This window comes from Polyergus mexicanus, unplaced genomic scaffold, assembly GCF_030449975.1.
Source record: "Polyergus mexicanus isolate NDT 795.1 unplaced genomic scaffold, iyPolMexi1.0 SCAF_2, whole genome shotgun sequence".
Taxonomy (NCBI): Eukaryota; Metazoa; Arthropoda; class Insecta; order Hymenoptera; family Formicidae; genus Polyergus; species Polyergus mexicanus.
Genome location: NW_027223322.1, coordinates 8,314,267 through 8,336,922, shown reverse-complemented (window position 1 = coordinate 8,336,922; position 22,656 = coordinate 8,314,267). Strand labels below are relative to the sequence as shown.

General features: G+C 30.6%; 3 protein-coding genes across 12 annotated transcripts in view; 2 read left to right on the top strand and 1 right to left on the bottom strand.

The window, feature by feature from the left end:
* The first annotated feature begins 61 nt into the window (after positions 1–61).
* On the top strand, positions 62–2,934 carry Tif-ia (RNA polymerase I-specific transcription initiation factor RRN3 homolog Tif-IA). Of its 2 annotated transcripts, none has more exons than XM_070312079.1 (8): positions 62–256; positions 490–696; positions 863–1,082; positions 1,172–1,277; positions 1,392–1,544; positions 1,623–2,105; positions 2,193–2,371; positions 2,452–2,934. In XM_070312079.1, the coding sequence occupies exons 2-8, from the start codon at positions 490–492 to the stop codon at positions 2,772–2,774; spliced, it is 1,671 nt and encodes a 556-aa protein (XP_070168180.1). In that variant the 5' UTR covers positions 62–256; the 3' UTR covers positions 2,775–2,934. The 2 variants fall into 2 exon arrangements, with proteins under 2 accessions (XP_070168180.1, XP_070168173.1); XM_070312072.1 differs by having other exon boundaries at positions 64–256; positions 1,169–1,277.
* A 1,664-nt stretch (positions 2,935–4,598) lies between these two features.
* LOC138944794 (transcriptional regulator ATRX homolog) overlaps positions 4,599–22,656 on the top strand; it is an 18,543-nt gene continuing 485 nt past the window's right edge. The window contains exons 1-24 of one of the 6 annotated variants that reach the window (XR_011448876.1): positions 4,599–5,166; positions 5,654–5,708; positions 5,954–6,066; positions 6,213–6,356; positions 6,864–6,994; positions 8,265–11,198; positions 13,031–13,356; positions 13,754–13,878; positions 14,029–14,168; positions 14,246–14,488; positions 14,568–14,781; positions 14,871–15,277; positions 15,439–15,737; positions 15,831–16,125; positions 16,264–16,553; positions 16,731–16,887; positions 16,965–17,312; positions 17,857–18,157; positions 18,238–18,465; positions 18,610–18,738; positions 19,033–19,089; positions 19,184–19,369; positions 19,437–19,578; positions 20,378–22,271. Coding sequence is in view for 4 of the 6 variants with exons in the window: in XM_070315787.1 (XP_070171888.1) it covers positions 5,155–5,166; positions 5,654–5,708; positions 5,954–6,066; positions 6,213–6,356; positions 6,864–6,994; positions 8,265–11,198; positions 13,031–13,356; positions 13,754–13,878; positions 14,029–14,168; positions 14,246–14,488; positions 14,568–14,781; positions 14,871–15,277; positions 15,439–15,737; positions 15,831–16,125; positions 16,264–16,553; positions 16,731–16,887; positions 16,965–17,312; positions 17,857–18,157; positions 18,238–18,465; positions 18,610–18,738; positions 19,033–19,089; positions 19,184–19,369; positions 19,437–19,523 (7,221 nt within the window). In the remaining 2 variants the exon portion in view is untranslated. Of the gene's footprint in view, positions 5,167–5,653; positions 5,709–5,953; positions 6,067–6,212; positions 6,357–6,863; positions 6,995–8,264; positions 11,199–13,030; positions 13,357–13,753; positions 13,879–14,028; positions 14,169–14,245; positions 14,489–14,567; positions 14,782–14,870; positions 15,278–15,438; positions 15,738–15,830; positions 16,126–16,263; positions 16,554–16,730; positions 16,888–16,964; positions 17,313–17,856; positions 18,158–18,237; positions 18,466–18,609; positions 18,739–19,032; positions 19,090–19,183; positions 19,370–19,436; positions 22,272–22,656 lie in introns of those variants that run through there. The other 5 variants (XR_011448877.1, XM_070315790.1, XM_070315789.1 and 2 more) reach the window with 5 other exon arrangements.
* Positions 20,101–22,656, bottom strand: part of Ids (iduronate 2-sulfatase) — a 5,473-nt gene continuing 2,917 nt past the window's right edge. For all 4 annotated transcript variants that reach the window (XM_070315801.1, XM_070315798.1, XM_070315799.1 and 1 more), the window contains exons 4-9: positions 22,113–22,243; positions 21,864–22,035; positions 21,596–21,745; positions 21,360–21,497; positions 20,720–21,288; positions 20,101–20,635 (exon numbers count right to left, since the gene is read on the bottom strand). In XM_070315801.1, coding sequence (XP_070171902.1) covers positions 20,300–20,635; positions 20,720–21,288; positions 21,360–21,497; positions 21,596–21,745; positions 21,864–22,035; positions 22,113–22,243 — 1,496 coding nt within the window. In that variant the 3' untranslated portion in view covers positions 20,101–20,299. The remainder of the gene's footprint in view (positions 20,636–20,719; positions 21,289–21,359; positions 21,498–21,595; positions 21,746–21,863; positions 22,036–22,112; positions 22,244–22,656) is intronic.

Sequence of the window (22,656 nt, the reverse complement as noted above, 5' to 3'; positions counted from 1 at the left end):
AAAGCAGAATGGAAAGCATTCTGCATTAAATTAATGTGCGTGAGACAATCTATATTTTATTAAATTCGTGATTATATTCCGTAATTTATAAGAACTAAGAACATGTGGCTTGTCGCCGTGTGAGCGCATGGTGAATAAAATTCGTTTGTTGTACGTTATTGATGAAATAATACGCGTTTAAAATATAAACAGATGTGTTTACAACAATTGTCGGAAATTGTGAATATTATATAGAGTGAAAACAATATTTATCAAAGTGAGTAATCCAAGTATAATTCATTTTAATGTACGTATAACCTTCTTTTTTGCAAATGGACTCATTTGATGTTTTGCATGATATAACGTAATATTCTATTTATATTGAGAGAAAGAGAGGCCCATATTTCTCAATTGCCGCTATTTTAAAACAACAGCACTTTACAAGATAAATTTGTCATTAAAGAACTGATAGAATTTAATACTTATTTATCTGGTGTGTCCGATTAACAGATGTCTGTGGTATCTTCAAGAGTTAGCAGTGTGTCATCTATAATAAAAGCTACTGGGATTAGAACGCAGCTTAACAAACAATGCAACAGAATACAGTATTTGAAACTCCCTAAAGATATTAAAAGTATATTATGTAATTTTAAGACAGGTAATGGGATTAAAGAATATGAAAAATTGTTATATTCACTTAAAGAAGATGCTATAAAGGTAAAAATAAACAAAAGATTTGTAAAATTTGCATGCAACTAATCTTTTATAATGTTTTAATGTATAATAAGCATATTTCATATGTTTTATAGCTATTAAAACTTGCTGGTTAATTGCATATTATGATGTAAGATATTTTACATAGAATATTTTTTTTGTTCCTCAGGATAGTGATTTAGCAGAATTTTTATCTGAAGCAAGACAATGCGTATCTTTATTAGATATTAGATACGATTTGTTTGTTCAAATTCTTCTTCGAATTCAATGGACAACTAAATCATTAGAAGTGATTTCCGCTTATAAGCTCTTTTTACAAGATTTAGTGTGTATGCAAACAATCTATATAAAAACTGTAATAAATTCTTTGATTCAGTTGTTCAAATCAGGTAAAAATATAAAATTCGTTTACTTTTACATCTAATGATATGCTTCAAAAATATTGAAATATAATATATATTATACTTCTTTATAGTAGCAGATAATGATCCGGAACATAAGCCTGGAGAGTTTAAAGATGAAGATATAAGAAAGCTAAATCATATACATGACATATTACATAAGATTTTGGATGTAGTACCAATGTAAGATATAGAAAATTGAATGTATAAAACATCTTTTTTTTTTTTTTTAGTTATATATGTATATTAAATTTGTATGTTATATATTCAACATATATGTATATTAAATCTTTGCAGGTCAAGCCAAGTTTTACTACAATCTCTTGCATCACAATTTCCATATATTGCACATGGCACTTATACACATGAAATTTATATCTACGCATTATTACAAATATTAAATTATGCACCTCAACTGAGATCAGACATTCTATCCTTAATTATTAATAGGTAAATATATATATAATTGATAAAACATCATTTTTGGTACTTCGTTGATGAAAATATTAATATTTATGTCTATTTTAGGTTGGCAATATTAGATGTCAATATACCTCGTAAAGAAGCAAGCGATGATGAAAAAGACGATGTAATGGACGACTGTACTAGTGAAACAGTTGACGGTGACAATCCGACAACAGTAAATAATGACGTAGACAAAATAAAAACTGTCCTTTTAATTATGCACACAATGGACACGTGCATGGAATTATTTTTTAAGTACATGCACGAGTTCTGTTTTGCAAATGGCGCTCTACAGATAGAATCCCTGAGAATATTATACGTCGATATTCTCCGAATATTCGAAACAATAATATTACCCACGCACGCCAGTCAATATGTGCAATATATCATGTTCTACATTTGCAGCTTCAAAGCCATAGTTGCGGAAACTTTCACAGATTGGTTATGGCGTAAAGTAATCGATCCAAATGTAGCGCCAGTTCTACGGCAATCGGCTGTTTGTTACATTTCTAGTTTGCTCGCTACCGCATCATTTATCTCATCTGGGTAATTACTTTAATAATATCTATATATGTTGGTTATAACAACTTTATGACGAATTTGTTTTAACATTATAACGCTATTTTCTTTCAGATTAGTGAAGCTGACAATGTCCAAATTGATAACATGGATACGCAATTATATTAATATGCAAGAGTATTCGAAATATATCGACGATGACATGAAACGACACGCTGTGTTTTACTCCGTGTGCCAAGCTTTCTTTCATTTATTTATCGCGAGACATAAGGAATTTGTTAGTTCAAAAAATGGTGAGTATAAATTTATTATACACATATATTATAGATTTAGCAATGACAGCTTCGAAAAGTCGATATTTGTATTTTTTCAGGCATGTTATTTCTTCAAGAACTTGATATGCCAAGGGTCGTTACCTGTAGATTAAATCCTTTGAAGATGTGCAATAATAAGATAGTTTACAGTTTTGCCGATATTACAAGCACATATCAACTTGCCTATTGTTATACTATAATTGAAAACAATGAACGCAATCAATTGCCCATTTTCGGAATGAAAACCCACTTGCCCGTTTTAGTTTCTAATTTTTTCCCCTTTGAATCTTATACGTTACAGCATAGCAAACAGAGAATAGTTTCTCTATTTCATAATAATGTAGCAGATACTGATAGACAATTGACTAAAAGATACGAATAAAAATATGAAAATAAATTATAGTGCTATATTTAAATCAGTATAGATATTATTTTTTTATTTTCTGCTTTGTCGTAATTATCAGAAATATGCATTATTATTAGAATTACACATATATAATATAATTTTTCAAAATTTATTATCTCATTGGAAGAAATCATGTACAAGAACAATGTATATAAATAAAATATAATTTACATACTTTAGAATATGATAAAATATATCTATATCCTATTTCTGTGTCCACTTTAATATATTAATTTTTAATAAGTTATGGATAACATATTAAAATATTTGGTGAATGGGTGTTAGAACATTTTTGAAGTTGTGTAAATTGCATCAAGATCTATTCAGATACTTTTTGTGGATAATGATTTATCTAAACTTATATGAGAGATTATATCAAATAAACTTGCATGACAATATAATATTCGTCGAGAAATCGATTAATCATATATATCTATAGAAGATATGCATATATGCATTATATATGAGCTTGTATATGTATTAAAAATTATCCGCTGCATCTAAATTTGACAAATGTACGTCATCGACAAGATATATAAAATAGCTCTCCATATTGTATAATTCTGTTTATATACGATTCATGGATCGTAAAAAATAAAAATCTCTTCATTATAAAAAAAATACTAAATTTTAGATTTATTTATCATATGTTATATATGAAGATAATTTATACATATTTGTACATATGCGTTGTACATATACATATGATATTTATTTTTTACAATTCATGAATATTATATATAATAAACAGAATTATACAATATGGAGAATCATTGTATATCTCGTCGGTGATGTACATTTGTTAAATTTATACACAACGAATAATTTTTAATACATATATACAATGCATGTATATATAATGCATATATGTGCAGATTTTTCTCTGCTGTAAATAAATAAATCTTTGCATTGTCAGTAATCAAACTATAATTTGGTACAATAAAATGTTTATTTTGTTGTTCTTGAGACAGTTATATATAAAAGATCTATATATTAATTTTACAAATAGATCAATTGAATATACTAATAGATTAAACGAAGAGCGCAATTATTCTGTTAAAAAAAACCAATAGAAAATGTTGATAAAACTTTAAAATGATTAATTTATTAATTTTTCATTAAAAAATGCAATAAATTATTAAAATAATAATGGAGCGATAAGAATCAATTAAGGATCAGTTGTTTTATATGGAACATATAGTTGCAGGAAACTATTAAAAGTATGTTTTTCAATGAAAATTATGATTTTATGTTTTTTGTAAATATTTCAAAAAATACTAATTTTAAAAGGGGAGTAATTGTTGATTTTAATGGAGCAAATAAGGAACAATCGCTTGAGCTATTGTTTATTAAAAAATTTGATCTTCCAGTATCAATTTATTTTCGGTCTCTTGATAGTCATGAAAGTTTATCCAGCGATCTTTATTCGGTGGGTATCGATCAATCAGCGAATCCCTGACAGAGATAGCGATCCATCCAGCATGTATATGTCGTTTTCTACAAATTAGATCATTTTCCCTATCTTTGAAAATTCGCTTAATGGCTGATCGACACCTTCGCCCCTTCACTCCAAATATCCTCCAGCCATCACATAAAGGTACATTTTCATGTGCTGCAAACTCATGCAGCAAAGAGGTCACTTGATAGAAATGGACGAATCAGCGGCCAGACCGTCGTCACTCATTCGTCCATTTCGATCACGTGACCTTTCTGCTGCATGAGTTTGCAGCATTCGAAATTGTAAATAAAAAGACTCCGTCACTCCGTCTATGTATTTTGTATGTCTATGGTTCTGCCATTTTGTACGACCGGTGTGTGACTAAAGTTTTATCTCTCCTTGCGCACACATAAAAATCGCGCGGTAAAATTCACGATCAATTTTTTTCCTCGTACTATTTTGGCAAAACGATCAATTGATGAGAGATTTAGATCCACGTCGTCGTATTTTGTTTGCAAAGAGAAGTTAAGGATACAATGAAGTTTCCAAGTCGAAGACGGAGTTTCCAGAGATAGAATATATATTCGCGATTGAACTTGCTTCTTGTAACAACGCAGTTAGTAGTGTTCACGCAATCGCTGCTCTTGTAGTGTGAACATCTAAAAATTGCTTGGATCAACGAGGATGTTCCTTATTATCACCCCTCGTTGATCTATACGATTTTTACACCGGACGGTCGTTGAAGATGTATTTGCGTCTGTAAATAGTTGCTTGTAAAAGAACGTAAAATAGCTGTGGTATAACAATCCCGTCACTGATCACAAGTTTCGATTCAATTTGTTGGAGAATATTGACTTTCTTTCTTTTTTTTTATATGAAATTAGTTGCAGCTTGTAAACAGCATCTTGCATTGCAATCATGCCATTAAAGGTGAGATGCGATGATACATTAGTATGTAATATTAATCTAATATAATCTTAAGTTTACTTATTAAGTTACAAAGTAAAATCATGAAATAGTCTATATGAACAATACTTAGATTTTTGCATTTAAATTACATTTTAGTGAAGTAATATAAAGCGTGGAATGTTGAAGTACTCGCTAATGCTTTTTCAGCTGTATAAAAACAAATTGCGATAAAATGCTAGGTAAAAAAACATGGTACATAACTACAAAATCACAAGAGGTTAAAGAATCGGCATTAATGAATGCTGAAATATCCCATACTTTGTATTTATTATTACCTAAAGTGTTACTTATTTAGGCCTTTTAACAATTTTATTTGATATTAATGTCAGAGTAATTAATTAGTACTATTAATTTTGACTTTTTTCTAATATAGAAGAATTGAAAGAGACAGAAGTAAATACAACATTTATTGTAATGTAAACATAGTTTCCGTTCTTTTGATTTTCAGAAAGAGGTCAAGGCAACTGCACAGGAACTTGCTTATCGTGAGAAGCATTTTCATGGTATAAATTAATTTTATAATGTAATTTATGTACATAAATTTACAGAGTATAGTTAAATGTCAAATAAAGCACTTATACAAAAATCTACTCCAACAAAAAATATATATATATTTGTATATTTATTAATATTAAAATCTAGATATCGATTATTTTATACATCTACAAGTCATATTAATAATATTTTTTTGGTATTTACAATACTTTTAAAACTCTGTAATAATGCAAATTATATATTTTATGTCTAGATATTAGAGTTGTTAAAGATAAACAAATAGCATGTACTTCATGTGGCAACGAATTGAGTATTGAGTCAAAAAAAGTTTTCTCTCATCCATTGATAGGAATATTACAATGCGAGGTAAGATATTTTATTACATTTAGATATTGTTACATTTTATATGTAAAGTTTAAATGTATTTTTTTTTTTGCTTGAAATAATGTAAAGCAAGAAAGATTAAATAAATTGTTTTCTTAATTATGTAATAAATATACTTTTTGTTGCAGACATGTTGGAATCATTTTAAAGAAGTATATGCTGCATTTGAAGATGAAGATGATGATGATTTTCAGAAATATTGTTACATATGTGGTAACGACAATAAATTATATGAATGTGGTAATAAAGACTGCATCTCGGCATTTTGTAAGGTAACAAATTCATCCTAACATTTAACACATATTAATTATACATATACAGGGTGTCCGGTAAAGATTGTGCTAACGCTCGTGAGAGAGTAGAGCACAGTAAACTGAACAGAAAAATCCTGTAACATTTTTTTTTATAACGCTTAATAAAGGAGATATTATTGAGTAAAGTCTGGTCAATTAGCGCCGACTTTTAACCGGACGCACGTCGGTAAGCCGCCCACCCGGTAGTGTGCGTCGCCGTAGCGACGGAGCGCGCTCACGCACGCTACTAGGCGCGCGGCTAAAAATCGGAGCTGATTGACAGACTTTATTCAATAATAACTTCTTTATTAAGTGTTATAGAAAAAAATGTCACAGGACTTTTCTGTTTAGTTTACTGTGCTCTATCTGCTCAGGAGCGTTGGCACAATCTTTATCGGACACCATTAATTATACATGTATATATTAATTCACATATACATACACATATAAATATAAAAATTTTTCTTAATCATTTCCTATTTTTAGAAATGCATAAAAAGAAATGCAACAATGTCACTATTGAATGCTGAAGAGAAGGAATGGAAATGTTTCATATGTAATCCTAAACCGATCTGGAACCTTAGAGCTGTATGCGCTGCTGTAATGGACACTTTTAAGTAAGTATAATTAAGGCATATAATTGTTGCTTGTGAAACTTATAGTAATCATAAAGGTACATTTTTTTATTAAATAAATATTTATATATTTCTTAATTTTCAAATAGCACTCTCTAGAAAATGATAAATAAATTCCAATTCCTTTTTTTGTCAAAAGATTAACATTGGCATTATATGCTACATGTCTTTCTCATAAACTTTTCTTAGAAGCAAGTGGAAATGAATTTGTAGTCACGTTTTAAGACATTAGGAAGAAACTGATTTTAAACATAAATAAATTAAATATGTCATTTGAAAATAAAATTATTGAAAGTGACACACATGTTTGTATGTATATATGTATATATGTATATATGTGTATATACACATATATATATATATATATATATATATATATATATATATTACTATTCTTTCAGTCCTGATATTAGTTTATGTACGTTTTATTTTAGTTGTTTTATTGGACGATAAATCAATAGAATTATTATCCGAATCGCTAGAGATTTCATTTTTCCATTTTGAAATTCGTTTATCTTGTATGGATTTAATTTTTTTATATCTTCTGCTCTCTCTTTGTACATATATGACGTTTGATTGAACAATCAGAACAAAGAAATTTTTATTTCTTTTGTTATGATTGGTCAGTCAAACACTGTTCTATCCAAGGAGAACATTTTGGAAGCCAATCTTGAAAAACTATTATTATGAATAAAAAATTATACAAATACTTTTATGACATAATTTTTCGAAAACTTTCTTGTCATAGTATATAAAAAAGTTTCTAGTCATACAAATTTTCAAACATCTTATATATATACATATATGTATATATTACTAACTTGATTGTTACATTGTTATTGTTTACGCATGTTGTTTCCATTATGAAACTAAAATTGATGTCAAAGCTTTATATAATCAATAGATAATAATGTAATAATTTTTATATAGATTAAATTGCCTGTTCTAGTAATGTTTAATGAAGCATGTTCTGTAATTAAATATGTTGTATTAATGCTGTTAGTCCGTTCTGTTATAATATAATTTACTAGAAGAAGACTGTTAAGAAAATTATGTTAGAGCAACATAAAAAGAAAAGAAGAGCAAAGTAAAATCTATCGCGTTTCTAGCTACAGGACTGGCTGACAGATACTAAAACTTTGGCAATAAACAACTTAAAGAAGAATGGGGGACATGCATGTGTACATGATACTCTACCATGTCCACAGGAAAAGAGAAGATATGTACATATGGAATGGATCTTCTGTTTCAGAAAGGGTAACAGGAGAAACACCAACAAGATTGAAAGACGTACGTTACCATCTCATATACAAAGATTAAAAAGAGCCAAAGAAGTTCAAAAGAGTATGCGAATGTTATGTGACAGTGAGGAAAGCGGTAGTTCATCTGATGATAAGACATTTGTAACAGTGAGATCCAGGCAGAGAATAGACAATCATCATTATCTGAAACAAAATGCAGATCTCAATGGGCAAAAAGAGATAGTGCAAGTGAATCTAACAAATTCGTCTGAAAACGAAAGTTTGTTTGATACAAGCGCAAGTTTAACATCCTATAAACAAGATAAACAAAGAAAAAGTATAAGAGAACAAAAAACTAAATCCATACAAAATAGACGAATATTAAAAAATAAAATCTCTAGCGATTCGGATAATAGTTCTATTGATCTATCATCTAGTAAAACAACTAAACAAAAACGTACAAGTAAATCTATCACGACTGAAAAATTAATAAATAGTTATAATTCTATATATTTTTCTGATAGCGAAAGTGACAAAGATGTTTCCACAAATAGAGCGTCAAATATATCTGAGAGTCTTTCAAAGAATACTACACAACAAGGTAGAAAGAAGGATGCTAATTCTTCTGATGCAAAATCGACTACGGACAAGGCGATAAAGCATCAGGATTCAGCTAGTGAATCTGAAGATAAAGATCTAAGGTATAAAAAACAGAATAGCAAAAGGATTTCCACAAACCGCATTACGTTACATAATAATAACGAGGAAAAAAAGCGGAAAAAAAAAAAATACAAGTCATCAAAGAAGTATCTTTCCAATATTCAGGAAGATGAATCAGATGCCAGTTCCAGTAAAGAATTTCAGAAGATAAAACTTCAAAAGGTGAATCACAATAAATACTCTATGAGACGATTGGCAGATTTAGAAATAGATTATACTAAGTCCCCTGTTGAAGAAAATTCTGCAATTGAAAGCAAAGAAAATATTAATGATCAATCGGATATCAACCTTGATAATGCAAAAGAATTTGTAAGTGACTGTAAAGGAATAGTCTCAAATTTTCAAAAGTATATAAACTCTGTGGAACAATTATATGGCAAAAAGGATGAAGAGGAGTTTATGCTAAGAATGATAGAGAAAATTAATAAATTGTGGCCGAGTTTGCAAAAAGTACAGAAGAATTTAACGACATTCTATCAGTCTAAAAGTTCTAAGAATAGAAAAAGTTCAGTTATCAGGAGATTACCCAAAGAAGTTAACGACGATGAACAATCTTTAGAAGAAACTAACATATATGAGAAACGTGCAACGAGCCAGAACAAGATTTGCAACTCCGGAAACGAGCAAGATGGAAGTAAGAATGTATCCGAATGCGACAGTGAAATATTTTCAGGGGACGAATCGAGAACATTACAGAAAATACAGATAATTCAGGACAAAGAAGATACATCAAATATGGAAAATAATGTAAATGTTAATGACAATGAAAGCGATGGAGATAAAGAGTTGATAGATTCGTCAAGGGATGAAGATAATGCGGATAAAAATAATATACATTTGCAAAATAATTTGTCCAGTTCTCCAGTGCTAAGCGCATCAACAGAGAAAAAGAAAAAAAGCGCAGAACGGCCGATTAAAAAGCAATTATTATCAGAAATTACCAATAATGAGACACCATTAACAGATAAAGATACTGATTCTAACGATACACAGGCCAAATCAGATACTGACGTTCCTGGTAGCGAAATTAAGATTGAAGATTCTCCTTTAAGAAATGGCAATCTAAAGATGATGTCACAAAATATCGGGCAGGACGATTCTGCGAACACAAAGGATATAATCAATGAATCGATGGATCTGTTTGATGCATCTTATCATGATATTCCCAAGGCTACAGAAGAGAATGAAACTGAAACACAAGAAACGGCTGTAGAAACGAATTGTGATGATCCAAAATCTTCATCCAAAATTAGAGCGTTGGATATTTCTTTGCAAGGTAGAGTTTTAAGCGAGAACGATAGGACATCTTTCTCATTTCGTGATAATGAAGAGGAGAATTTATTGGATCAGAATGATCAAAAGAAATTGGCATCTGTATCTGCAACTAGCGAGAAAATTCATGATAATGTGGAACAACTCGATATATCTGGAAAAACTAACACTGATATTGAATCTCTCGATGATGCTGAAGCACTGGCGAAAAAATCTCTTCTAGAATCAGATTCTGATTTAGATAACATATTAGACGTAAATGTAGCTACTAAATCAATTGAAGACTTAATTACAGATGATGATCGAACCGGAAAGGATAACGAAGTGGAAGACAATGATGTTGATGTCAATAGCACCAGCACATTGATATTATCGTCATTTCTAAAAAAGATGAATACTAACGTTGAAGCTAAGGCTAAAGTCGAAAACAAGAGTGGCAATCAACAAACAGATGAGAAATCTCCCGAAGAAACTGGTTCTTTGAATGATGATGCCAAGGCAGAAGAAGCTGCCAAGAAAGCTCTCTTAGAATCAAATTCGGACGAGTCTACAATTTTATCATCGTCAGATTCCGGAGAGAATGAAAACAAGAAGACCGAATCAAATTCTTCCAGAGAGAATGCTAAATCGAAACAGGCACTTTTAGCATCTTCTAACACTGAAAGTTCCAGTTCCGAGCCAACTGTATCCAATATAGAAGTTGTGAGTCGCTCCTTAAAAGACTCAAATAATTCTAAACGTAATCACGAACTCGAGAGTGATGAGGACTCAATAGTCTTTAAAATGAAAAGGAAAAGACTTAAACTCAGCAAAAGTCATCAATATTGGAATGATAAGAAATTGAGAATGTTTTGCGAAGTTCGTTTAAAGCGATTGAGCAGAAAAGATCTTAGATGTTATTCTCATGCGTTACAAAAGTCAAGAGAATATCTGGAACAAAAGAAACTTAAAAGGTATCGGGATCTTTCTCTAAAACCTCTGCTTATTGTCTTGCATCACTTAAGAAATAATTAACTGCTATTTTATTGAAGAATTTTAAATATAATGTAATTATCTATGCACTTATTCAGAAGATATTTGTTTTGAAGTGAATTAAATTCTGTATGTGAATATGTGTGTACATGAGAGATATTATTATTTTTATTAATCTCTTGATTATACTTGTTATTAATTGTTTATGTTACATGAAAATATTTTTATAATAATATAAAGATAAAGATAAAAATATATACATATACATATATATATATATATATATATAATTTTATCACACACACACACACACATATACAGGATGTCCCATTTTAAAGGACCCACTCAAATATCTCAGAAACACTGCGTTAAATCGAAAAATGTTTCAAACAAAAGTTGTGTGGCTTCAAAGGGGCCATAAGATGGTGACAATGATTTGATCTTGGAAAATCATATGAAGGTCATGTGAAGGTCAACTTTAAAATCTTAAATGGAAACCCCCATTTTTTATTTAGTATTCTTGTAGCTGACATCGAGAGCTTTCCAAAACACTATAATAAAGTATTTTTTTATTAAGTACTTTTTGAGTTATTTTATATTTTAATCTGACATATTTTGATATAAAAAATTAAATATCTCGTAAAATATTTAGTTTTTGATAATCTTACCGTAATACTTCTATGTACAGAATAATGAGAACCACTACAAGAACACTAAATAAAAAATAGGGGTTTCCATTTAAGATTTTAAAGTTGATCTTCACATGACCTTCAAATGATTTTCCAAGGTCAAATCATTGTCACCATCTTATGGCCCCCTTGAAGCCAAACAACTTTTGTTTGAAACATTTTTCGATTTAACGCAGTGTTTCTGAGATATTTGAGTGGGTCCTTTAAAATGGGACACCCTGTGTGTGTGTGTGTATATATATATATATATATATATATATCATTTTATCACACACACGATAATGTATATAAGTATATATGTATGTATGTATGTATGTGTGTGTGTGTATATATAATATATACACACGCATACATACATACATATATACATCATCGTGTGTCTGATAAAATTATAGATTATATGGGTATATTATAACAATAAATTAGAAGAATATATTAGATGATTAATACTCTCCACACACAAATATGTCATGACTTTATTAGCATTATCTTTATCACTATAAGATATGATTTACAAGATATACCAGTGTAATATTTTTGTTATATAATGCAGGACAATGCAGTGTGCGATTTTTCAAATTCATTTTCCAACTAGAGAAGATTTACTGTATGAAACTTGTGCAAGATGCATATAAGAGTGTATAAAATGTAGTTTTCTATTAAAACTTAGGATAAAAACAAAGAACGGTATAATAATTATACGTCTAATTTTGTGAACACAAACGTAATAATGATATTTAAATTCGATTTTTCTCAAAATCTACAAAAATCTAGGAGAAGTAGCAAAGTATGTCATTTAGTCATTAATTATATAGTTCTTGTGATTATTCGTTATACACTTTTGTATAAATCTAGACACTTAATAGACAGTCTCTTCTCTTAAATTGAAAACTCTTTAATTTAACATTAAAAATTGTTTAATTTTACTGCAAATTACGAATTTATTTACAAAAGATCTTAATAACATGATTAGTATTTGGAGTCTTTCTCATAAACTCTTTGTATATTTTTATTGTAAACTTAATATTCCTTGAGCGAGACAAAGCTATTTACATAATAAATTTTTTGTAGCAAAATTTATCATATTAGTTAATTATTATCCTTATTTCCATTGTCCTTTACAGTCTTGTTAATCTGGATAATCTCGAAAAAAAACGCAAGAAAAACACAAAGAAAGATTCCGATTCGTCGATGGATGATGATATATCCTCAAAAAATTCGAAAGATTTAAATAAACGAAAAGGAAAACAAATAACCAAAGAAGAATCTTTAATGGATTATTTAAAAAAGATAGAAAATGGCGATGTTTCGGCAACTGCAGAAATGGATTCTAGTTCCGATGAATCAATTCATCGAACAGAAGATATTGTACCTATATCTAATGAAGCTTTAATATCGGAAGCAAATAGAATCGCAAAAGAGAACCTATTAAATTCCTCCGATTCAAATGGTAAGTAATTCGTTATTAGTGCATGTTTTTTAATTCACACCAAGAAATGTCTGTTAAATTTTAAATGATAATCTAAACGTCCGCGATTCGTAAATTTATCGATTTTCTTCGAAATTAAGAAACATAAACAGCATTAGATTTATTTATCTGTAATCAAGATCTTGTTTTTTTAACTTTTATTAATCTTAATGACTGCTTCATTTAGATTTCATAAATTTAATGTTCTTGTATAAAAGCATTTTTACAGCACTTTATAGACATTTACTAATTTTTATCAATTTAAATTTCTTAACACGTTAAAAAAGTAATCTAATATTTCTTCGTTTTGTATATGATAATTATTTATATGATCATATAGTTTACTCCAAATATTTTATATTGTGTTATTTAAATCTAGAAAAAGAAGTAGTACCATTGGACAGCAATGATGATATAAATAGTGATGATAAAAATGAAAAGACAGAAGAAAAGAAAGAGAAGAACAATAAGAAATCTGAAGAGAAAACTTTAAAGCAAGATGATGTAAGATATTTTTCTATGATTTAATAAAAGATATAAAAAATTAAAAATCACTAACTATTAAAATGGAAGTGCTGCTTTTTAATTATATCGTTTATTATATTGCAAATCTGTTATGTACAATAAGATCAATCTCACTCAAGAATATTTTAGGACAAGAAAGAGAAAAATAACAAAAGCAATTGGAGGCGAAATAAGTTACTGACAATGAGATTATCCGATACTGATTCTGATGCTGAAAAACAAAAATGGGATAAGAAACAAGAAAAAATGAAAAAGTCGGAAGGGAATAAGTAAACATTTATTATGTTATCCTATAGACATTGTAGATAAAGGAAAATAAAATATTTTTTATTTTAATTTTTTGCAGTAGCAATTCCGATGATGAAGAAAAGCGGATACATAAGAAAAAGAAGACCAGGCGAAGAATCATAGATTCCGATTCGGATGTCATAATAACGGACGCTAGCATAGATTCTGACAATTCTTCGAGTGCCAAAGAAAATTCCAATGATTGGAATGACACGGGAAAAGAAAAGGAAAAACTAAAAGGCAAGAGACGCAAACGCGGCGAGAGCATTTCGTCAGGCACGGATTCTTCGCTTTCAGAAAAGTAAATTTATATACACACTATTTCTCTCTATATATCCTTAGTTCTGTATCTTTGAATTAATGATATTATGTAATTTAAGGCCAAAACCAAAACGTAAGCGAATCAAGAAAGTAGCATCCGACAGTGATAGCAGTGTCGCAGAAATAAATAATTCGCAAGAGTCCTCACCCGGCAAAAATGGTCGGAAAAATATACGAAAAGTTCTAAAAAATAAACAAGTAGCAGAGGATACAAAATTAGCTGCTAAGGAAGAAGAGGAAAGGCTTAAACGTATTGCTGAACGTCAAGCTGTGGTAAAATTCTTATGTTTCCAACTGATTCCAACTTATCAATTTTTATTTATCATTATTATATATTTTCTCTCTGGTGTTACATTTTGTAGTACAATGAAATGTATGAGATGAGACTTGCTGGAGAGGAAAAAGTTGAAAAGCTTGTTTTGGACTTCGATACGGAGACGAAAAAGGAGCTCGTTAGCGTGCACGAGGAATTAGTGAAGCGTCTAAAACCGCATCAAGCGCAGGGTATCAAATTTATGTGGGACGCTTGTTTCGAATCCCTAGAAAGGGTAAAGACTACATCCGGATCCGGATGTATAATCGCACATTGCATGGGTCTGGGTAAGACATTGCAGGTAATCGCTCTGACGCACACACTTTTGTCTCACGAGGCGACAGGTATTAAGACAGTACTTATAGTTTGTCCGCTAAGCACAGTGCTCAATTGGTTAAATGAGTACAGAACGTGGTTGAATGATCTGGATGATATCGAAGTATATGAATTGACAAAGTGAGTACGAATTTAAATGATACTTATGTTAATTAAAATTATTTTTCTATCTAAAGCTTTTTTCTCGCCAAAGAAAATGTCACGATATAATGTGCGATCTATGAATTTTTCATGACAGATACTTTATTAAAAGTAAAAAAAAAACCAAACAACACTTTCAGATTTAAAAAAAATTTTGAAAGAAAGCAACAGCTACAAAGATGGCAAAAGACTGGCGGTGTGATGATTATCGGTTATGAAATGTTTCGTAATCTTACGGGCGCGAATAAAAATATCCGAAAGGGTATGAAGGAAGTGATAGAGGAATGTCTGGTCGATCCAGGTGCGGATCTCGTTGTCTGCGACGAAGGCCATTTATTAAAGAAGGAAAATACTGCTTTAAGTAAATGTATGAGAAGGGTGAGAACTATGAGACGCATAGTACTTACAGGGACACCATTGCAAAATAATTTAATAGAATGTGAGTACTTTATAAAGGATCTTTATATATAAACATACATTTTTTCAATAAACACAAATATATTATGTATATTTGAAATTTACAATTTTGCAGATCATTGCATGGTACAATTTGTTAAACCAAATCTGTTAGGTACGAAGAAAGAATTTTTGAATAGATTCGTAAATCCGATAATGAACGGTCAGTTTGACGATTCTACCGCTTATGATGTTAAATTAATGAAAAAGCGAGCACACGTGTTGCATAAAATGTTAGAGGGTAGTGTACAGAGGTTTGATTATTCCGTGCTTACACCGTTCCTACCGCCTAAACAGGAGTATGTTATTTTTGTCAGATTAACAGACACACAAATTAAAATGTACCAATATTACTTGGAGAATCTTGCGAGGTATGGATTGCTTGGATTTTATATATTTATCATGTTTTCTTCTATTTTTTATGTGACTTAAAATAATTATAATTACTTTCCGATTAAACGATATATATATATATATATATATATTATTTCATATCCTTCTTTCTATAGACGCTCCTCTGGTGCAGGAGGAACTCTTTTTGCGGATTTTCAAGCGTTGCAAAGGATCTGGACGCATTCCCTAGTTTTGCGTTTGAATGCAGAGAAGATAGAAAAAGCAAATGAGAAAAAAGAACTTTTGAGCGAGTCGGAAGGATCATTGAAAGATTTTATTAACGATAGTAGCGATTCAGAACAGAGCAGCAGCAGCAGTTCGAGCAGTGACAGTGATGTTGAAGCTATCGATGACGCAAAAGAGAATACAAATATTTCCAAGCGTAGAACAAGAAATAATCCTGGTGGTAAGTTTTTACAATGGCATATTTGAGAACAGTGTTTCACATAATTTATAATGTTGATATAATAAATTATATAAATGAATAAAAAAATTAAATTATTAAAAATGAATGAGAATATAACAATATGTATATTGAGATAATAATTAAAAAAATAAAAATGTAAAATAAATCAAATTTTAGAAGAGGAATCGGAAGAAGAGATTAAAGAAGAGAGTCGAGAGGCAGAATGGTGGTCGCAGTTTGTGCAGCCTGAGCATTTCGAAGACATGAGAGTATCTGCTAAACTATTACTTTTTTTTGGAATTCTAAATGAATGTGAACAGATTGGTGATAAAGTGTACATATTTTACATCAAACAATTATACAAATAACGATTGTGCATCATTATTATATCTTACATTGTTTTCTCGATAGGCTTTTGTTCTCGCAATCTCTATATTCTCTCACTTTAATCGAGGAATTTCTCCGAAAAATAGACGATCAGACTCAGAACGATACATCCTTGGATACATTGGATAATCATACCGGAAGTTGGTCCTTAGGTCTTGATTACTTTCGGCTTGATGGTCAGACGTCAGCCGAAAACAGAAATATGTGGTGTAAAATATTTAACAAACCCTCTAACACGAGAGCGAGATTGTTCCTCATATCCACGCGTGCCGGAGGATTGGGAATAAACTTAACTGCGGCTAACAGAGTGATTATATTCGACGCCAGTTGGAATCCCTCTCACGATGTGCAAAGCATATTTCGGATATACAGGTATATGCTTCTTTTGGCATTTTTCGTTATTTGACTTTACCATCTTCCATCAAATCAATAATAGTATTATTTTTTGTGGATCTGAGCCGCGTTTAATTCGATGGATATGTCAAAATTGATAGAACCGATGAGAGATAAAGGAGTGAGGGAAGAACTGATTAGGAAATGGGCTATGGGGATATTATGAGAGAGATGAGTAATAGGGTGAGGATAGGGAAGGAAATGAAAAAAGAAGTCAAGTAAGGGAAAAAGTAAAGAGAAGTGGATTATGAGATGGAATTATGAGTATGGAGGGAGAGGATAGAAAGACTACAAGAGAGATATTTGAAGTGTATGTTGGACGCTGGGTTATTTCATCAGAGAAATTACAAAATAAATGAAGCGAGTAATGGGAAAACTGGCGTAGAGATTCTTGAAAAGATCAGAGGAAAAGAAAAAGGATATGTTCTGGCGACGAAATGTTGGGAGGAAATTAGAATGAAAACATTACATATAAAGTTATCAATCATTATTCATCAAATCAATCGTTTCTGATGGTTTTCAGATTCGGACAAAAGAAGCCGTGTTATGTATATCGGTTCCTGGCGGCGGGAACAATGGAAGAGAAGATTTACAATCGTCAAGTTACTAAATTATCGCTCTCATGTCGAGTTGTGGACGAGCAACAGATCGAACGTCATTATAGCAATCATAATCTAAACGAGTTATATAGTTTCGAAGGGTATAGCGATGCAGAGAAACCTACATTAAGTTTACCTAAGGATAGACTATTAGCCGAAATATTCCTGAAATATAAGGATGTCGTGGAAAATTATCACGAACACGATTCTTTATTAGAGAACAAGGTGAGTAATATTTTTTTCATCCGAAAGAAAAAACGTAAAATATTCATATTTTATCAATAATAAATTTGCATTTTTAACAGGCCGAGGAGGAATTGGACGAAGAAGAACGCAAACAGGCTTGGTTAGAATATGAAGAAGAGAAGAAGGGAAAACCGCCAATGAATCCTATGTTGAATATGGCTTATCAAAATAACATGTTACTGCAGCAGTATAATATGATGATGAATGCTGGACAGACTGGTTTAATGCCTCAAGATATGTCTATTCAAGTGGAGTATGAAAATCTCCAACAGCTTATTCGTAAAGATGTAAGCATACAATTAATACAATACCTTTACAATTATCTTGCAATAATATAATTATCTTTTAAAAATATAATTAAAAGCACTAAACTATGCTAGCCTTCATAAAAGAATTGTTTAAATAAATTATTTATAATTATGGATTTGTAGTATCCCAATTCAACGCCGGAGCAACAAAAAATAATGACGAATCGAGCCCTATTGGAAATGTATAATTATTGGGAAAAACAAGCTACATTATACTCTAACCAACCTATAAGAAATCCAGCAACTACATCGGTATTGGTCTACTTTATACTATTTCTATTAATATATTGACTTGACTGCCATGCGAATTTTACATGTTTTAACTTCGGGTTATATGATAGTCAACGTATTATTATTAATCACATTGAGAGAGAGGGGGGGAGGGGGAGGAAGAGAAAGATGATATTTAGTAAGCTAATCTTGAGAAAACGGCCGCTATATAATCGTTTTCTTTTTCCTTACGCGTTTTTAAATTTTAAATAATCCCCTATATTTTACAACAATATAAATAATGTATAAATTTTTATAACGCATGATATTTTATAGAATTTTCAACAAAGGCCGATGATCGTACCACATACTGCGAGCAACAGCAATACAAATGTGAATATAACTATATATATATATCGAGTCATACACTCTTATAATATATAATATAAATTTTAATATATTTATTATTTCTGTGTATTTTGTATAGCAACAAGTCTCACAATTGAATCAATTGCTCACATCGTCGGGGCAATCGGGAAATTATGTAAACGCAAACAAATCCGCACAACCAAATGTGGCGAACAGGGGAGATTTATTACCAAACCCATTTACATATCAAAACACTCTATCGAATAACAATGCAGACGGAAAAACAAACGATGATATAATTGAAGTATATATACGCTGCTATATACCTTTATTTGTGTGCACTGAAAATAATATATTATTTGAATTTACAGGTGATACCTACTACAAGTAACGTTGGTGTGTCAAACGTACAAGGAGCAATACAACCAACTAATAACAATAAGAATCAAGAGGAGTAGAATTCCTTCCCTTACGCACTTAATAATTCATATGAATTATACAATGGTATCATTGGTAAGTGATATGGTAGTCTATACATTGTAAGGCAAAATGCAAGTCGTATACGAAGGTATTATTTACATTTCACATATTTCCTATGTAATATAAAAAACTGTTATGATCTTTTTTGTATTATTAAGTTCGATTATATATTATTAGTTTCGTGTATGTGTAAACCATAATTGGCTTATTTATATTGTCAAAATTTATTGCGTACAGATTATGTAGTGCAAAATAACATAATCAAGTGCATTTGAAAATGTATTTCTCGCGAGCTTTTTGCAGAATGAGGCTTTACTTTATATAAGTAACGTCTTTATTTTACGTAAGAGGCATATTTAGGAAAACGCCCATATACATTACAGTTTTTTAATCCATTACTAAAATATATTTAATCTATCTTTATTTTTTATCTTATTAGATATATATTTATTATTAGATGTGTATATATAGAGAATCTATTTTCCAAACTTTTTATAGACATATACACATACATTTACAAAAAATATTCTATATATTTATTTACCTTTTCTTATGGCAAACAAAATGGGAGCATTCGTAATACATATTTGTTTCTTTAATTATGTTAATAATCAATAATTTATTGATTTCGTATATACACAACACACACACACACAAACACAGACAAATATAAGTCTCGTAAATATTTAAAATAGAGATATAACACATAGAGAGGTATTAAGCATTGCTTTGATATTGATATATCCTAAGATTTCTAGTATCTTGGAAGAGCGTCTCTCCATCCATTTTTTAACAACGATCTAAGATATTTCTTCGTGTTTAATATTTTCAGCGAGGCTGCTATATTAAAATCTTCCGCCCGATCAGTTCTGTGATCGTATAATTCCTCTGCGATAATAATGTCCCAATCTGGTTTGCATGTCTCATGCGAAAATGGTATCCACGCTGTATAACGATAATCGCTGGTCTTCAAAGTATAACCCATTATAGTTATCTCCTTCAAACGGGGTTTATCACTGTTGGGACGAAGCGTAGGCTGTATTCCTGGTCTCGGATATTGACTGAAGGCCGCTCTTTTCCAAGATACATTCTAAAATTTTTGCAAATGTACAAGAAAGATAAATCCTTGTTTTGTACAAAAAAAAATTACTTGGAATAAAAGTATATGCCTTACCTGACATCTTAACGTACTTTCTACAAGTGGTAGGAGCGTAATACCCTCGCTACAAGGATCGGACGCTTCCTTTCGAGAAATGGAAATAGTTTGCGAGCGCATTCGATGATTTTCATCGACGTTTTGACATATTGGCACGGGAACACCCGCCAGATCCGCGATCGTCGGAAATATATCTACGAGCTCTACGATAGCGTTCGTAACTCGACAATAGTTTCTCTTCAGCTTTTTAGAAATATATAACATGCTGCTTTCCACAGATTTCTTATATCTTTGTCGAATGTATGTCTCCAAAATCGTTCTTTTATACCCTCTTGTATTATATTTTGTACTTTTCCAAATGGCGATTTCTCTTTCATCAGGTATCATGTGCTCCGAATCTGTTTTATATCTCGTTTCATCATAATTTGTAATGTGTCTTATATTATATCTTTCATCATGCATAGATCTAGCGTAATTATCATCAGTATCAAACGTGACTGTCGGAATCGATATTATCAGAGGTACGTGTATAGCAACATCGAAGTTACTATATTTAGACCAAATAGCGTGCTCTCCAAGTGCCCAACCTGTGCGTTTGATGTTAATTTAATATAACTGCATGCGTATTTTATTTCATCGATTGAAAAAAAAAACGTACCGTGATCGGACGTTAATATTACGATAGTATTTTCTCGAATCCTCGAGACATGTAGTTGGTGTATAAGCTTGCCGATCATATTGTCAACATAAGATACAGCTGCATAGTACGATTGGATAATTAGTTTCCCATATTTCTCTGAAAATGATGATAGGGAAATGATTAAGCAAAATGTAGATGCGCGCATATATGTTTATAAATATGAAATAAATATATCGATCACAGGATATGTATACCTGATATCCTTTCCCATGGAAATTTCAATCTCAATTTCGCCACGTCCTTCCTCCATCGTAGATCGGTCCAGGGATTATAAGCAACGTTATTTACATTATCCGGCCATAAGTATGGTTCGGGCATTTTGAACTTCCATATAGGATGATATTCTGCGTAATTATATTTCTTTCATATATGTCGTTATTATGATTGTAACGAAAATGATCTTTGAAACATTAATCTCTATACATTTATCTCTATTAATTTTATTATCGATATAAAATATACTTAGATAGCGTTCAGGATACTTCAACGGTATGTGAGGCTTTTGAAAACCGACAGCAAGAAAGAAGGGATCGTTATCTCCTCTATGCTCATATATGAATTTCCTCGCTTCGCGTAATGTCTCGATATCGGGTAATGTTTTATTTGGCATGGCTGATACACGTACCGGACATACCTGTAGCATAATCCATAATAGATTTGTGAATGTAATTTGTAATATATACATAGAACGAATATCTTATTGCATATTACAATATTTGTCGCTGCTTCCGATTGCGGGTTTGCCTTACACACGGGAGCATTTTTGTACCGATCTGTATATGGGTGAAAAGGCTTCTCGGTCCACGAATAAGGACTGTCGTCTGATCCATTAGAACTTATACCTATAATAAATATATGTATTTGTGTAAACTAGTACGTTTTGTTACTCTTTATATTATTTTTTATAATTTGCATTCACATAACATATAATTTTAGACTAAATTGATTGATTTATACGATTTTCAATTGGAGATGAAATATTGTACGCGATCTTCAATGTGAGACAAATATATAATATAGATTGTTTTCGTAGGATAAACATTTTCATTTGCATAACATTTTAATTTTTTTATAATACTTTTTAATAATTCTGTTTTTTATATTACCGAAAATTACAATAAAAAATATGTATATTGCATATTCAATATTTTGTTAAAAAATTAAATATATAAGAGATAGATATATATTTATAATATTTTTTTAACACATAATTTCTACAATTTGACTTATTGACAAATTTCTGAAAATATCAAGT

Bases quoted from the DNA above. Each gene is read 5' to 3' on its own strand.
- Tif-ia (XM_070312072.1), top strand. From the start codon at position 490: ATGTCTGTGGTATCTTCAAGAGTTAGCAGTGTGTCATCTATAATAAAA. The intron at 697-862 runs GTAAAAATAAAC...TTTGTTCCTCAG, and splicing joins TTAAAGAAGATGCTATAAAG to GATAGTGATTTAGCAGAATT. The intron at 1,278-1,391 runs GTAAGATATAGA...AAATCTTTGCAG, and splicing joins ATTTTGGATGTAGTACCAAT to GTCAAGCCAAGTTTTACTAC.